Source organism: Heloderma suspectum, chromosome 3 (assembly GCF_057233095.1).
Source record: "Heloderma suspectum isolate Gila_16-S chromosome 3, 16-S_ref, whole genome shotgun sequence".
In the NCBI taxonomy this organism is placed as follows: domain Eukaryota; kingdom Metazoa; phylum Chordata; class Lepidosauria; order Squamata; family Helodermatidae; genus Heloderma; species Heloderma suspectum.
In genome coordinates this window covers 330,574,326-330,591,804 of record NC_139460.1, presented here as the reverse complement: position 1 = coordinate 330,591,804, position 17,479 = coordinate 330,574,326, and the positions used below count along the sequence as shown (strand labels likewise).

The 17,479-nt window shown below is 49.1% G+C and overlaps 1 protein-coding gene across 12 annotated transcripts in view; it reads right to left on the bottom strand.

The window, feature by feature from the left end:
* The window catches only part of DLG1 (discs large MAGUK scaffold protein 1), a 274,255-nt gene that overhangs the window by 127,043 nt on the left and 129,733 nt on the right, over positions 1-17,479 (bottom strand). For 8 of the 12 annotated variants that reach the window (XM_084847865.1, XM_084847867.1, XM_084847871.1 and 5 more), the window contains one exon: positions 2,281-2,334. The exons of 2 other annotated variants lie outside the window; for them this stretch is intronic. In XM_084847865.1, coding sequence (XP_084703991.1) covers positions 2,281-2,334 — 54 coding nt within the window. Of the gene's footprint in view, positions 1-2,280; positions 2,337-16,760; positions 16,835-17,037; positions 17,051-17,479 lie in introns of all 12 variants that reach the window. 2 more of the 12 variants (XM_084847875.1, XM_084847877.1) reach the window with 1 other exon arrangement.

The following is a 17,479-nucleotide window of genomic DNA, read 5'->3' as shown; positions in this document are numbered from 1 at the left end:
CACCCACCACCCCCGTCTCTTGGAGTGGTATAAACAGTGGCATGTGGATGAAAGATGCCCCTTTTTAGCAGCTAATTGGGAATGACCCCTGTCCAGGTGGGCTGTGCTGCTCAGACCAAAGACCTACCAAGCCCAGCATTCTGTTCCTCCAGGGCCACACAGATGCCACAATGCGAAGCTGTCCTCTACCCAAGGGATCCAGCAAGGCCCCTGATAAGGATCCCGCAGCAGCCAGGATCACGGGAGGTCACTGGCTGGCACTGGCGACTGCAGGCAAAAAGACTAGCACCACCACAACGCCTGACATCCCCATGCGGAGCCAGGTGACTGAGTCCTTGCAAGAACAGGGCCAGGGGAAGGTTGGGCTGCCCCCAGCTCAGCCAGAAGAAACTAGGGATTTCATTGTAAGAGGCAGGAAGGAATAAGCACATCTGTGTGTTGAGAAAGAGGAGTGCTATGAAGGAAAGGCTGAGCTGGAAAGAGTGCCTAGAAGAGGGGTGCAAAGCCTGCAGCCCTGATCCCTAGACTCCCTTCCTGAAAGTAGCAGTTCAGACTTGAGCATCTGCCCTATCCTTCTCTGAAATCTCCTCATCCCCCTTCAGTCTTCCCTTTAATTCCCTTGTCATCCAACGGACCAACTGCCTCCCTAGCCAGTTTCCTGCTTCTGGTGTATTTAAATAATTAGTGATCTACTCCTCAAAATCCTTCTTTGCAACTCGCATTGACTCCTTGCATTTCTTTTGTGCAACTTTGTGTTCTTTTTTGTTCTCATTTGGGCAAGACTTCCACGTTCTGAAAGAAGCCTCCTTTTCTCTCATAGCGTCCTTGATGCTGCTCGTTAACCATGCTGGTGACCACTTGGATCTTGAGCAATTTTGTGGAGGAGGCTTGTAGTTTGTTTGACATATTGCCCTCTTTGATGTACAGAGCTACATCACCCCCAGTATGGCCCCCATGTCCTTCCTGTAGAGTTTTTATCCAGAGACAGTCACAGAGTTGGAAGGGACCTCTGAGGTCATCTAGTCCAACGCCCTGCTCAATGCTAGCTCTGCACTGCAGAGTGCTGCTACAATATCCCTGACAGGCAGCTCCCCAGCCTCTGCGAAAACACCTCCAGCAAAGGAGAACTCGCCACCTCCCGAGGCAGCACCCGGTTTCACCGCTCAACAGCTCCCACTGCTGGGAAGTTTCTCCCAATACTTAGCCAAGATCTGCTTCCCTGTAATTTCCACCTGCTGGTTCCAGTCCTGCCCCTGGGAGCAACAGAGAACAACCCTGCCCCGTCTTCTGCATGGCTGCCTTTCAAATGTTTGAAAACCACTCATGTCTCCCCTTCATCTTCCCTTCTCCCGGCTAAACACACCCAGCTCTTTCAACCATTCCTCAGAGGACTTGGTTGGCAGACCTCTCACCATCCCGGTCACTCTTTTCCAGACGCGCTCCAACTTGTCAACATCTTTCTTGAAACAGGGCACTCAGAACTGGACAAAGGACCCCAAATACAGCCTGACTTGATGCAGAACAGAGTGGGACTATTAATTCCTGTGATCTGGACACTGTGCTTTTGATAATGCAGCCCAAGATTGCATTAGCTTTCTTAGGTGCCGTATCACACTGCTGGCTCATATTCAGCTTGTGATTTACTAAGACACTTTGGTCCTTTTCATATGCCAAGCCAGGTCTCCCCCACCCTATACCCGAGTCTTTGATTCCTCAATTGGAATCTTACCTATTTCTTGGGCCTTGCAATTTACATTTGAGTACAATATGGGGAGGGGGTTAAAGCTAATGGACAGTCTGTTTCCCACCTCCCAGTTGATCTGTGCACTTGCAGATCTGTGCACTTGCATACTTGCAAACAACAGAAAAATAAAAATTAAAACAAGACTACAAGACCATCCCCATACTTCCGAAGCACTGAAAAAAGAGGGGGGAAAGGTTGTGAACTATGTAAGCCCTCTGAAAAGGGACAGCAAGTGGAGCAGGGAGGGGGGCCGAGAAAGCCCCCCCCCCGTAGGAATGAGGATACAAGAGGGGTTGCCATGCAAAGGACACTGGGATACGTGCAGGGAGCAGGCTGGATGGCTGAGAGGGAAAGAAGCCATGCCAAGCCACTGTGCACCCCATCCTTTCTCAGAAGTAAAGTGGGTTGTTCAGCGAGCAAGAAACTCGCCACAGCTTATTCTCAGGGTGGCTTAATGGGATGTGCAAACCAACCCAGAGAAGTCTGAGAACTGTCTCAAAAACATATAAGGCAATCAAATGTCAATATAAACTTACATAAGTTGCTGTCTCCGAGGTTTCTGTGTTCACCACAACCGGAGGGGGATTTGCCTTGAAATTCAAAATGAAAAGGCCCACATTAGAAGAAGCTGCTCACTTGCATGGAACAACCGCTGCTTTGAAGCCAAGCCTCCTGTTCTTGAAGACTAATAGGCTATGCTCAGTGGAAGAAGCCACTGACGTTTCAGAGTTCAATTAAGTGTCAGCTAACCCATTTCAAAGCCAGATCTTAACACCCTTGCTTTGCTGACTGTATCCAACAAACGTTCTAAACCTGTGAATGCTTGCCCCATTCTGAGACCCAAACTGCACATTATTTTGAAAATATAACTGCATCTTTCTTTTTACTCTCAGGTAAATGCAGCAGGTCTGATCCAGCACTGGTCCCTGGCACTGGACATAGGGCGACTTTGCCCTTGCTAAGGTTCTAATGTGGGGAGCGGGGGTTGTTTGTAATTGTCATGGCAAAAAAGTGATCCAATGTTGGCGATGAAAATTACAGGTGCAGGCCCCCTTGAACTGGATAGGGACCACAGGAGGGGGCAAAGGGTTAAAAAAAAAAAACCTGACCCCCATGGTAGGGTCCTGACTGGGGCCACTGCTCTTATTTCAGAGAAGAAAGAAGCAACATCTTCAACATAATGTGTAGCTTGGCCAGGAGATGAGAAATATTTGGGGACTGCGCGAGGCCCAGGCATCCACTAACTAGGTCAGCACTATGCTGCTGGACAAGCAGGCCAACACTGGTCAGCAGCAAGATGAGCTGGGAAAAGCCCAGGGACAAACTACAAGCCAGCTCGGGATCACTAAATACAGCAGGGCTTAGGCAGGTCCCACCAGTATTTGCACAGGGCTTAAGTGCATCAAACCCAACTCATGGAGGTCTGACAAAATCCAGCATCCAGTGGTGTGGCCTAAATGCACATGCCATCTGCAAACATTGCATCCGTGAAAACATCTTCACACTTTAAGAAGGATGCAGACAAACTGGAGAGGGTTCAGAGGAGGGCAACAAAGATGATCAGGGGACTGGAAACAAAGCCCTATGAAGAGGGACTGAAAGAACTGGGCATGTTTAGCCTTGAGAAGAGAAGACTGAGGGGAGATAAGACAGCGCTCTTCAAGTACTTGAAAGGTTGTCACAGAGAGGAAGGCCAGGATCTCTTCTTGATCATCCCAGAGTGCAGGACACAGAATAATGGGCTCAAGTTACAGGAAGCCAGATTCCGGCTCAACATCAGGAAAAACATCCTGACTGTAAGAGCAATACGACGATGGAACCAATTACCTGGGGAGGTGGTGGGCTCTCGCACACTGGAGGCGTTCAAGACAAGGCTGGACAGCCATCTGTCAGGGATGCTCTGACTTGGATTCCTGCATTGAGCAGGGGGTTGGACTCGATGGCCTTGTAGGCCCCTTCCAACCCTACTATTCTATGATTCTATGATCTGGCATGGACTGTGGGACCCTTGTAATCTGATACATAGCTAAGACAGCCACTCCAAACCCACCTCTTATTTGCTTATGCTATGTCTCTAGCCTGCCTTTGAGGGCAAAACCCGCGCAAGGCAGCTTACTTGAAGCCATCATAAAATAATGGTAATGAAAGCACAGTTCAAAACAGCTGTTTAAAAACAATGCATAGATCAGGAACACGACTATTACACATTAACCAAAACAACTCAAAATGATGTCGAATCAGCAGCCACAATAAAGAGAAAGCTACCTGAAATGGGTAAGATTTTTCTCTCACAATCCAAAGCAGATTTCACAATATTCTAAAATGATAAGAGTTAAAAATCCTTAACTACAACACAATTGAAATACAAGAGATAGAAAGACAGCAGCAACAAAAAAACCCTGCTGAAATAGACATTGGTCTTGTTCGGATGTAACAGCAGTGTTTGTCAGCAGTTGTGGGTTAATTAACCCATGAATTGTTCACCCAAAGAGAAACCATAGGTTACCTTAAGCGTCCTTAAGACCTGCAGAACCAGTCCCCTTCCTGAAGCAGAGGAAGAATGGCAGTCAAAATCACAATTTGGAAGTTTTTTGGTCAGATGAAGGAATTACGGTCTCTTACATACAAAATAATGGGAGATGACACCCTTGCCAATATTTCGAGTATCAATCTGTTCAATGGCCCCTTTCTGGGGCCACAAAGTGACCCCCTCTTCCAGAGGGAGAGAGGGAGCTGTAACTCATGGGGACCCGAAAAGGGGAAGGGAAGGAAATTCAATCATGTACCCATATCGCACAATGGCAAGAACCCACTTGTCAGTAGTGATGTGGTGCCAGGCCTCATGATACCTCTTTAAATGGGTGCTGAAAGTCAGAGAGGCAGTATCCTCAGGTCCTGGCGGGTTAAAGATGCTGTTTCTGTCCGTCACCCTCTTTTCAACATGACTCTTGTCCATATCAAATCGAAGGGAAGGCGCATTTGAGTTGTTGGGTTCCCGCCTTCAGAAAAGAACTATCAGTGGAGGGATAAGCCAGTTGGCCCTGGCTTTGGGACCTATTCCAGGGCCTAGGGTGTGAATACTAAGTTTGTTGGGATGTTCCCACACCCATCTTTTTGGCTGAGGTCTTGATCATATAGACATGATCTAAGGTGCAATCTGTTGTCGTGTTAAATAGCCTTCTTTGTCAAAGGCATATCCTCTCTATGCGATCATGCCTCTTTGGTGAGTCCTGCAGACAGCAACCAGAAAAGTCTCTGTAGCATGATGGCCCCACCACCGACTTAGCTCTGCAGTCTGTGATATGTTTGGCTGTGTCAGCCTGTTGCTTGGCTAGAGCCCTGTACTGCTTCATTCTTAAAGAGACATGCCATTTCCAGCTTGTCACCTGGCAGATATTCGAGCAAAGGGGCATATGAAGAACTGGCAGCAGGCCATACAGGCTGGGTATATGCAGCAGTGAAGTAGGTTTTGTGGCCCATTGCATCAAGTTTGCACCCATCTGGTTGGTCGGAGCAAGTGAGGTTTCAATGAAGACTTGTGGCTGTACCTGACAATAATGGATGTTGGGGTCAGGTGGTGAAAGAGAAAGGCACAATCATGATGTTGGATGCGATAAAGGTTCTCCACTCATTTAGACATCGGCAGAGCAGAAAAAGGCTTTCTGCAGTACTCCCTTGCTGCCCTGAGAAAGGGGGAGGAGGACAGGCAATGCAACACGTCCCATGGTTTCAGTCTGGACAAAGTCCATTACTGAGTCGTTGACGGAGGCATCCACTTTTGGACATCTAATCCTAAGGATGTGGCCATACAGATTAGTGGCTCAGTAGACGGGCGACTGTCCTCCATTGGTGATGGTTGAGAGTGACCCCTGACTCCTTGGTCCAGAGAGGAAGCTGAGAAAGCCTGATTCAGATGAGTCTGATAGGTACTGGCCTTCCAACTCTAACTCTAACTGCGTTGGCAGATCCAGTGCTGTTTTTGGAGTAGTTGTGGTAGAAGGGAGGAATGCTGGGACTGAAGTAGGTGGGGCGCAAGGCATGGCAATGATACAGGGATAAGCACGGTTTCAATGGAAGGCAATGACTCCTGCCATTCATCGAGGGCCAACACTATTGGGCCTGGTGGAAGCACTGTAGTTCATAGAATCATAGAACAGTACGGTTGGAAGGGGCCTAAAAGGCCATCGAGTCCAACCCCCGGCTCAATGCAGGAATCCAAGTCAGAGCATCCCTGACAGGTGGCTCTCCAGCCTCGTCTTGAATGCTTCCAGGGTGGGAGAGCCCACCACCTCCCTAGCTCGTTGGTTCCAATATTGCTATTATATTGCTTATATTATATTATATTATATTATATTATATTATATTATATTGCTCTAACACTCAGGAGGTTTTTCCTGATGTTCAGCCGGAATCTGGCTTCCTGGAACTTGAGCCCATTATTCCGTATCCTGCGCTCTCGGATGATCGAGAAGAGATGCTGGCCTTCTCCTCTCTGACAACCTTTCGAGAACTTGAACAGCGCTATCATGTCTCCCCTCAGTCTTCTCTTCTCAAGGCTAAACATGCCCAGTTCTTTCAGTCTGTCCTCATAGGGCTTTGTTTCCAGTCCCCTGATCACCTTCCTTGCCCTCCACCAAACACTCTCAAGTTTGTCTGCATCCGTCTTAAAGTGTAGTGCCCAGAACTGGACACAGTACTCAAGATGAGACCTAACCAGTGCTGAGTAGAGGGGAGCTAGTACTTCCCGGGATTTGGAAGCGATGCTTCTATGAATGCCACCCCAATGAGCATTGGCCATTTTTGCAGCCACATCACATTGTTGGCTCATCTTCAGCTTGTGATCGACAACAATTCCAAGATCCTTCTCGCTTGTAGTGTTCTTGAGCCACGTATCCCCCATCTTGTAACCGTGCATTTGGTTTCTTTTTTCTCGGTGCAGAGCTTGGCATTTATTCCTATTAAATGTCATTCTGTTGTTCTCTGCCCAGCGTTCCAGCCTATCAAGATCACTTTGAATTTTCTTTCAGTCTTCCAAAGTATGAGCTATCCCACCCAATTTGGTGTCATCTGCAAATTTGATCAGCATTCCCTGCACCTCCTCCTCCAAGTCATTAATACAAACATTGAAGAGTTCTGGGCCCAGGACTGAGCCCTGCGGTACCCCACTCATTACCTCTCTCCAGTTGGGGAAGGTCCCATTGAGAAGCACTCTTTGAGTCCGATTCTGTAGCCAACTGTGGATCCACCGGATCGATGTTTAATCTAGCCCACTTTGAGCTACTTTGTTCATCAGGAGATCATGGGGCACTTCGTCGAAAGCTTTGCTGAAGTCAAGGTATATGATGTCTACAGCATTCCCACGGTCCAGTATTTGTTCTTGACAAATCAATGTTGACTTTGAGCAATCACGGCATTGTTTTCAAGGTGCTTACGTAACGATCGCTTTATAATCTGCTCCAGAATTTTCCCAAGGATTGATGTCAGATGAACTCGTCTATAGTTCCCAGGTTCCTCCTTTTTACCCTTTTTGAAGAGAGGGACAACATGAGCCCTCCTCCAGTCATCTGGCACTTCCCCTGTCCTCCATGATTTGTCAAAGAGAATAGACAGTGGTTCTGAGAGTTCTTCTGCCAGTTCCTGTATTACTCTAGGATGCAGTTCATCTGGCCCTGGAGATTTGAACTCATTCCAAGTAATTAGGTGTTCCTTGACCATCCCTATCGATCTCAAGGTGCAATCCTGCCCCTTCAACCCGTACTTCACATTTGCCAAGGGGTCATAGACCCTCTTTTGGGAGAAGACTGAGCCAAAGTAGGAATTGAGCACCTCTGCCTTTTATTTGTCATATGTTATCGTTTTGCCATCCTTATTTAATTGCTGAACCACCATTTCTTTCCTCTGCCTTTTACTATGCACGTAGCTGAAGAAAGCCTTTTTGTTGTTTTTAGCCTCCCTCGCTAACCTCAGTTCATTCTCAGCTTTAGCCTTCCTGACACCATCCCTGCAGGCTGCCTGTACTCTTCCTTTGTCCTATATGTGTCCTTTTTTGTTTTCAGGTAATCTCTAAGCTTTTTGTGAACCCACATTGGCTCCTTCTATTGTCTTCTGCCTTTTTTCTTGTTGAAATTGTTTGTAATTGCGCCTTAAGAATTTTCTTTTTTAAAAACTCCCACCCAACTTGGGCTCCTTTTCTCATTAGAGTCGCTTGCCATGGGACCTTACTTATTGTTCTGAGTTTATTAAAACTGGCTTTCCTAAAATCCAGGGTACACGTTTGACTATACTCGGCTTTTGCTTCTTTTAAAACCAAGAACTGAAGCATAACATGGTCGCTTTCCCCCAGAGTTCCCATAACTGCTACTTTATCCACTAAGTCATCTCTGTTGGTTAGGATCAAATCAAGGATAGCCAATCCTCTAGTTCCTTCCTTTACTTTCTCTGGGAGGAAGTTATCAGCAACACAAGTCAGGAATCTCTTGGAGAGTCCATGTTCTGCAGAATTTGTCTCCCAACACATAACAGGGAAATTGAAGTCTCCCATTACTACTAAATCTTGCTTCCCTGAAACATTGGCTATTTGCTTTTCAAAAGTTTCATCCTCGTCTTCTCCTTGATTGGGTGGCCAGTAGTAGACTCCGACCACCAGGTTCCTTTTATTCTTTGCTCCATTTATTTTGATCCGGATGCTCTCGACGGGGCTACCAAGTTCATCCTCATAGAATCATAGAATAGTAGGGTTGGAAGGGGCCTACAAGGCATTCGAGTCCAACCCCCTGCTCAATGCAGGAATCCAAGTCAGAGCATCCCTGACAGATGACTGTCCAGCCTCGTCTTGAACGCCTCCAGTGTGGGAGAGCCCACCACCTCCCTAGATCATTGGTTCCATTGCCGTATTGCTCTAACAGTCAGGAAGTTTTTCCTGATGTTCAGCCGGAATCTGGCTTCCTGTCACTTGAGCCCATGATTCCGTGTCCTGCACTCTGGGATGATCGAGAAGAGATTTATTTATTTATTTATTTATTTATTAAATTTATTAATCGCCCATCTGGCTGGTCACCCAGCCACTCTGGGCGATGTACAACACACCATAAAACAATTTAAAACAATAAAATTCTACCATAAAAAATTTTTTTAAATACCCTAACCCACCCCAAATGCCTGCCTGAACAACCATTTTTAACGCACGATGGAAGCTCATTAAAGAGGGGGCACGACGGAGTTCCCTAGAGAGGGAGTTCCACAGAGTGGGGGCCACCACAGAAAAGGCCCTCTCCCTCAACCCCACCAGTCTAGCTGTCCTGGCTGATGGGACAGAGGGAAGGCCATCCGAGGCTGATCTTGTTAAGCGGCCTGTCTGGTGTTGCTGGAGGCGCTCCTTAAGATAGGCTGGGCCGGAACCATATAGGGTTTTAAAGGTCAAAACCAACACCTTGAATTTGGCCCGGAAAACAACTGATAACCAGTGCAACTCCTTCAGCACTGGAGTGATGTGACCTCGCCGGCGGCTGCCTTTAATCAGGCAAGCCGCCGCGTTCTGTACTAGCTGCAGCTTCTGAACCGTCTTCAAGGGTAACCCCATGTAGAGCGCATTACAGTAGTCTAAACGAGAGGAGACCAGGGCATGTACTACCGATGGGAGCAGATGGTCGGGAAGGAAAGAGCGCAGCCGCCGTATCAGATGGAGCTGGTACAGCACTGTCCGGCTCAGAGCTGACACCTGAGCCTCCATGGACAGCTGGGAGTCCAAAATGACCCCCAGGCTGCGGACCTGGTCTTTCAAGGGTAGCCGTACCCCATTCAACACCAGGTCAACATCCCCCAGCCTCCTCTTGTCTCCCACCAAAAGTACCTCGGTCTTGCCAGGGTTCAGCTTCAGCTTATTCCTCCCCATCCAGCCACTCACCGTCTCCAGACATTTGGACAGGGATTCTACGGCCAACCTTGGTGAAGATTTGAATGAGAGGTAGAGCTGCATGTCATCCGCATATTCATGACACTGCACCCCAAACCTCCTGATGATAGCGCCCAGCGGCTTCACATAGATGTTAAATAGCATCGGGGAGAGGATGGAAACCTGTGGCACCCCACAAGTAAGTGGCCATGGGTCCGAAACCTCCTCTCCCAGTGCTACCCTCTGGTACCTGCCGGAGAGGAAGGACCGGACCCACCGCAATACAGTGTCTCCAATGCCCAACCCCTCCAGGCGGTCCAGGAGGATACCGTGGTCAACGGTATCAAACGCCACTGAGAGGTCGAGGAGATCAAGGAAGGAGCATTCACCCTTATCCAGAGCCCTCCTCGTATCATCCACCAAGGCGACCAAGGCCGTTTCTGTCCCATGCCCAGGCCTGAAGCCCGACTGAAATGGGTCTAGATAATCAGTTTCTTCCAAGTGTGCCTTCAACTGCACCACCGCCACCCGCTCAATCACCTTGCCCAAAAATGGCAGATTTGAGACTGGGCGAAAGTTGTTCAGAACTTGAGGATCCAAGGAGGGCTTCTTTAAGAGCGGTCTTATCACTGCCTCCTTGAGGGCTGATGGCATCACTCCCTCCTCAACGGAGGCATTCACCACCACCCTGATTCCCTCACCCAGTCTCTCTCTGCAGCTCATAATGAGCCAAGATGGGCAAGGATCAAGTAAGCAGGTGGTCGGCCTTACAGATGAAAGCACCTTGTCCACTTCATCAGGAGGAAGAAGCTGGAACCGATCCCACAAAACCTGTTTGCCACAGGCCACCTCTTGCTCACTAACTGTATCCACAGTGTGCAGAGTAACACACCTAATCTGATCAATTTTATCTGCAAAGTGCCTTGCCAAAGCCTCACAGGAGGCCTTAGAATACTCCAGTGGTTCCGGGGCCACAGGACCGACCAGGCTCCGGACCACTTGGAACAGCCTCCTGGGACAGCACTCTGCAGACGCGATGGAGGCAGCATAATATTCCTTTTTTGCTGCCTTCACCGCCACGTGATAGGCTGAAGATACAGCTCTAGCCCGTGTCTGATCATCTTTGGAGCGAGACTTCCGCCACCGGCGCTCTAGCCGTCTCACCTCCTGTTTCAGAGCTCGTACCCGCGGATTGAACCATGGTGCAGTCCGAGCCCTGTTCAGGGGGAGAGGGCGTTTCGGAGCCACCTGATCTAATGCCCCAGTGATTGCGGCATTCCAGCCACCCACCAGGGTCTCGACCGAGTGGCCGTTGGCGTGCCCCAGAGAATCCCCAAGCGCGTTCAGGAATCCATTTGGATCCATAAGACGCCTGGGGCGGACCATTTTAATGGGTCCTCCACCCCTGCGGAGGGGTTGTGGAACCGAGAAGTCCAACGTCACCAGATAGTGATCTGACCATGACAAGGGGGTGGTGGATATACCCCCGACTTCCAGATCACTCCCCGCTTCTCCAGAAACAAACACAAGGTCTAGGGCATGACCGGCTACATGGGCAGGCCCAGTTGAAGTAGGGTACAGCTCCCAGGAAGCCATGGTCTCCATGAAGTCCCAAGGTGCTCCTGTGAGGATGGCCTCCGAATGTACATTGAAGTCCCCCAACACCAGTAAGTTAGGGGACTGCACACGCACATCAGAGACCACCTCAAGCACCTCGGCCAGGGAGTCAGTCGTGCAGCGGGGTGGACGGTACACGAGCAGAATCCCCAGACTGCCCTTCGGGCCCAACCTCCAGTACATGCACTCAGCAACCTTGGTCTCCCGGAGAGGGGGTCTGGTGAAGACCAAGGACTCTCGGTAGATAACAGCCACTCCCCCTCCCCAATCCCCAGCCCGGCTGCTGTGCATACGAAAAACCGGCTGGACACATGGCTGCAAGCGTTGGAGCAGCAGCCTCGGCCAGCCAGGTCTCCGTAATACATGCCAGGTCTGCACCCTCATCCAGGATCGTGTCATGGATGAGGGAGGTTTTCTGGGTAACAGACCTGGCATTGCAGAGCAGCAAACGAAGGCCAGAAGATGGGGTCATGCCTCCCCCAGCCATCCTTTGGCTCTGGACAGGCCCGGAGCAGGGGACAGATACTACACATCTCTCCCTTGTCCCCCTTACCTGGCATGGCCTGCCCCTCGCGCTCCGCCAGCGCCTGCCGCCCAGCCTCGGTATGTTCTGGCCCCCAACACTCCCCCCACTGCCTCCGTCAGGTGGACACATGCCCCCTCGCTCCCGCCTATCAGGCAGGCTACCCACCCCTAAAAACACAACAAAATCCTCCCCAACAAAATAAAACGAACAAACAAAACAATTAAAATCCCCTTAAAAATGCCAGGCAGGAGTCCACAGGGAAGGCCTGGTGGCGGTGGCGGCGGCGGCGGTGGCAGCAGCAGACCCAGCAGCAGCAGGCACGCGTCTTCCCCAGTGGTGGTGGCTTCTCCTGCAGGCCCTGGCTCTCCCAGGCCACCTCAGCCAGCCAGCTTATGTAGCCCCTCCAGGGAGGGGCAGGTGGAGCAGCACAGCTGGCTCCGTACCTGGGGGCCTGGTCCTGCAGGGACTGGCAGTCTGCCAGGCAGAAGTCCACAGGGAAGGCCTGGTGGTGGTGGCAGCGGCGGCGGCAGCAGGCCCAGCGGCGGCAGCAGCAGGCCCAGCGGCGCCAAGCACGCCTCTTCCCCAGTGGTGGTGGTGGTGGCTTCTCCTGCAGGCCCTGATCCTGGCCTTCCTCTCTGTGACAACCTTTCAAGTACTTGAAGAGCGCTATCATATCTCCCCTCCGTCTTCTCTTCTCAAGGCTAAACATGCCCAGTTCTTTCAGTCTCTCTTCATAGGGCTTTGTTTCCAGTCATCTGATCATCTTTGTTGCCCTCCACTGAACCCTCTCTGAACCCTCCTGTACTTCTGTGCAGAGATATGTCTTTTTCACATACAGTGCAACCCCACCTCCCTTTCTGTTCCTCCTGTTCTTTTGGAACATGTTTTGTCCTTCAATTGCTGTATTCCAGTCATAAGAGTCATCCCACCAAGTCTCAGTTATACCTATCGATCATAATTTTCCTCCTGTATAAAGAGTTCAAGTTTGTTCTGTTTCTTTCCCATACTCTGGGCATTAGCATATAAACATCAAAGACCATGTCTATTTTTTATTTTATTACATTTCTTAATGACCCATCTGGCCAGTCATCCGGACCCTCTGGGCAATGTACAATAATATAAACAGTCTAAAACAGTAAAATTAAACATTAAAACATCATTTTCTAAAAATACCCTAACCCACCCCAAATGCCTGCCTGAACAAACACATTTTCAATGCATGGCGGAAGCTCATTAAAGAAGGGGCATGGCAGAGTTCCCTAGGGAAGGTGTTCCACAGAGTGGGGGCCACCACAGAGAAGGCCCTCTCCCTTGTCCTCACCAGCCTAGCTGTCCTGACTGATGGGGCAGAGAGAAGGACATCTGAGGCTGATCTTGTTGAGCAGGCTGTCTGGTGTTGCTAGAGGCGCTCCTTAAGATAGGCTGGGCCGGAACCGCAGAGGGTTTTAAAGGGATTCTACAGCCAACCTTGGTGAGGATTTGAACAAGAGGTAGAGCTGTGTGTCATCCGCATATTGATGCCACCACACCCCAAACTTCCTGATGATAGTCCCCAGCGGCTTCACACAGATGTTAAATAGCATCGGGGAGAGGATGGAACCCTGTGGCACCCCACAAGTGAGAAATAGAGCTGCATGTCATCAGTATACTGATGACAACACGCTCCAAAACTCTGGATGACCGCACTCAACAGCTTCATGTCGCTGTTAAATAGCAATTCATAAATACTGTTAAATAAATATAAAGAAATAAGATTTCAGGGACTGATCCAAAGCACAACTTGCTACTCCAGACTCCTGCGGGAAAGCTGCAGACATACTTTGATTGCAGCCCAGTTAGATGGGGGATCACAGAATCATAGAATAATAGGGTTGGAAGGGGCCTCCGAGGCCATCGAGTCCAACCCCCTGCTCAGTGCAGGAATCAAAGTCAGAGCATCCCTGGATTATGCACCACTGTAATGATATAGGGCAGGAAACAAATGTTTTAAATAAATAAAATAAAATTTCAGCACAGAGGCACACTATTACTGCAAATTAAGCAATTTTGACTGTAAATACTATCAGGCAGTGCCTGTAAGCCTGGAGTTACTAGTCCTATTCCAGAGAGCCACTTTCATGGCTGGTTTGCATACATATACACAGAGAGAGAGAGAGACTGTGGCTCATTTATAGCTGGGACTGATGGGAGTTGAAATCCAAAACATCTCGAGGGTACCTAGTTGGGGATGACAGATCTAAATTAAGGTTTTCAGTTTGCATGTGGACCAAGAGATCCACACACCTATGAATGGACTGGTTGTGCGTGGTTTTTAAAAAAACTACAAAATACATTCAGTGTCAATTTAAATAGTATCACATACACAATACATTGTATTTACTTACTCCGTTTCTAAATATATCACTTTTACTCTGCCCATTTTATACATTTTCTAACATTTGATAATGTTTTATGAAGAGAAGCAAAAAGGCCTTCCATGAAAGAATGCCGTGTTATCTTTCTGACATGAAAACCAAAACATATCTTAGTAAAATAACCCACAATATAGTGATACGGGGGGGGGGGGGTGAGGTCTAGAAAGTGGGACAGATGCATGGTGGGGTGCATGTGGAAGGACAGACGCGCACACATTTGTTCACAGCACACGTCCCCTAAACCCTGCTCCAAGAACTTGTTGTGCCTGCCCCCAGCGTGCTCTCCATTTTCTTTTCCTCAGCCTCAGAACATAAGGAGAGCCCTGCTAGGTCAGGCCAAGGGTCCATCCAGTCCAGCATTCTGTTCACACAGTGGCTGACCAGCTGTTGACCAGGAACCCACAAGCAGGACATGAGTGCAACAGCACCCTCCCACCCATATTCCCCAGCAACTGGTCTACATAGGCTCACTGCCTCTGGTACTGAAGGTAGCACATAGCCATCAGGACAAGGAGCCATTGATAGCCTTCTCCTCCAGGAATTTGTCCAACCCCCTTTTAAAGCCATCCAAATTGGTGGCCATCACAACATCCTGTGGTAGTGAATTCCACACTTTAAGTATGCACCATGTGAAGAAGTACTTTATCTGTCCTGAACCTCCCACCAATCAGCTTCATAGGATGACCCCAGGTTCTATCCACATTCTCCGTACCATGCATAATTTTGTAGACCTCTATCATGTCTCCCCTTACCCTCCTTTTTTTCCAAGCTAAACAATCCCAGCTGTTGTAACCTTCCCTCATAGGGGAGATGCTCCAAGCCCTTGATCATTTTAGTTGCCCTTTTCTGCACAGAATCATAGAATCATAGAATAGTAGGGTTGGGAGGGGCCTATTTATTTATTTATTTATTTCTATACCGCCCAATAGCCGAAGCCTACAAGGCCATCGAGTCCAACCCCCCGCTCAATGCAGGAATCCAAGTCAGAGCATCCCTGACAGATGAAGGCCATTCATTCTTACTCTCTGCTTCCTGGTCTTTAACCAGTTTTGGATCCATAGGAGGCCCTCTTCCCTTATCCCATGACAGCCAAGTGTGCTCAGGAGCCTTTGGTGCGAGACTTTGTCAAAAGCCTTTTGGGAGTCCAAGGAAACCCTAATACAATTTCCTTTCCCTCCTGTTATGCTTAAGGCAGGACACAGACTCTGTTCTTCACTACGCAGACGTCTTTGTGCAAACTGATTTGCCACCAGAGCCAGGCTTTTGGTCCAGCGCTTCATCCACTCCAATACAAGGAAGCCCTTGTAGCCTGGCAGTGGTGAGGTGAGGCTCGCAAAGTCCTCCAAGAGGAAGGAAGGTTCCTCCCTGGGGTTCTCCCTCTACGAAAGGCTCACAACACACATGCATTTTTGCTCAATTTCATGCCTTCTTGAAAAGCATAAACCAGATTACCAACTACAAAGACTGCCACCAATTCTTGGATCCCAGCACCAAATTGCCATCGGGGAAACAAGACCACCTCCTCTTCTCCTCTTGAAAGGACGTATCTAGGACAAATGGTCTAGCTTTAGCATTAAGTAACCAGGACACCTGGGACCATTCTTAAGACCACTTATTTGAGGGATGTATATCCGGCCCCACCAATAAAAAGGAAGTGGCCTTGGGGCAGGCACAGGCAAGATTCCCAGAGAGAATTCTATAATGCGGCACCAGAACTGGGCGGGTGCTTTCCCAGGTAGAGCACTGCCATATTTGTTAGCATATGTTGTATCGGCCCATGTGGAGAAGGCAATCCTCTGCTCTCAAGCCGTGAACGTTGAAGCCACAGAGCCTTCCAGCCACATGTCTGGGTATTTTCTCAGCTGTTTTACTGCAATTTGATTGCTTTTATCTTTCTATGCAGCTCGTAGTGATTTTACTTTTTTAATATATCTGTATGTTTAAAATTTGTTTTATTGTGTTTTAAAAATTTGTAAGCTTTTCTGAAAATCTTATTGATGGGCAAGGTAATCCTTTAAAAATAAAGATTTTTTTAAAATGCACTTTGAATTGAATCTGAAAATGGACCAGCACTGGTGTCCTAAGACTGCAACATCTGATCCCAGTTAGCGCCGTGTACGTAACACACTATGTTACATACACGGGAACTATGTTACTATGAACTATGGAAAGGAGCCTGGGGAAGGAGGACAAGCCAGCAGCTGCACCAGGTGGATCCTGAGCCTGAGCCTGCTTCTGCCCCCGCCCACAGGTACTTAAGGCGGGGCTGCCAGAGGCTGCTCGGGAAGGAGCACTTAGCGTTGCACTTGGAGTCGCGTAGGATCTGAAGATCTACCCACCTGCCTCTCCAGAGACACCACCAGCCACAATACCAGCAGCAAATAGCAGCAGCAGCAGAGGGCAGCAGCTTTAAAGACCAGGGAGAAAGGGGCAAACGTGGATTTTATCTGCTCCTTCTTCGCTGCTGTTCTCTTTTATCTCTTTTATCTTTTATATTCTTTTACACTGTTGAACATTTTATATCCTAACATTTTAATATGTGCCTGGGAGGACTATGGAGCAACTCAGGGGGTCGGGGAGGTGCCACTATAACTGTGGTCACGGGCAGGGGGAGGTTTGGCGTTGGGGGATTAACAGGCCAGCTGAGGAGAAGAGGGGCTAGACACCTCACAGCTGTCCCCTCTTCTGGTTCTTCCCCCAACCTGATGGTTCCTGGCAGCCTTACCAGTCTGCCCTCGGGTCTGGTGGTGCTGCTGCTGAATGCCAGGTCAGCCCAAAATAAGACCTCCCTCATCCATGATTTGATTGTGGATGAGGGGGCTGACCTGGCATGTATTACTGAGACCTGGGTGGGGGAACTGGGAGGGGTCACTCTCTCCCAGCTGTGCCCTCCTGGGTACTCGGTGCAGCACCAACACCGACTTGAGGGTCGGGGAGGGGGGGGTGCCGTGGTCTATAGGAATTCAATCTCCCTCTCCAGGCTTCCTGAACATTCATAGAATCATAGAATCATAGAATCATAGAATAGTAGGGTTGGAAGGGGCCTACAAGGCCATCGAGTCCAACCCCCTGCTCAATGCAGGAATCCAAGTCAGAGCATCCCTGACAAATGGCTGTCCAGCCTCGTCTTGAAGGCCTCCAGTGTGGGAGAGCCCACCACCTCCCCAGGTAATTGGTTCCATTGCCGTATTGCTCTGACACTCAGGAAGTTTTTCCTGATGTTCAGTCGGAATCTGGCTTCCTGTAACTTGAGCCCATTATTCCGTGTCCTGCACTCTGGGATAATC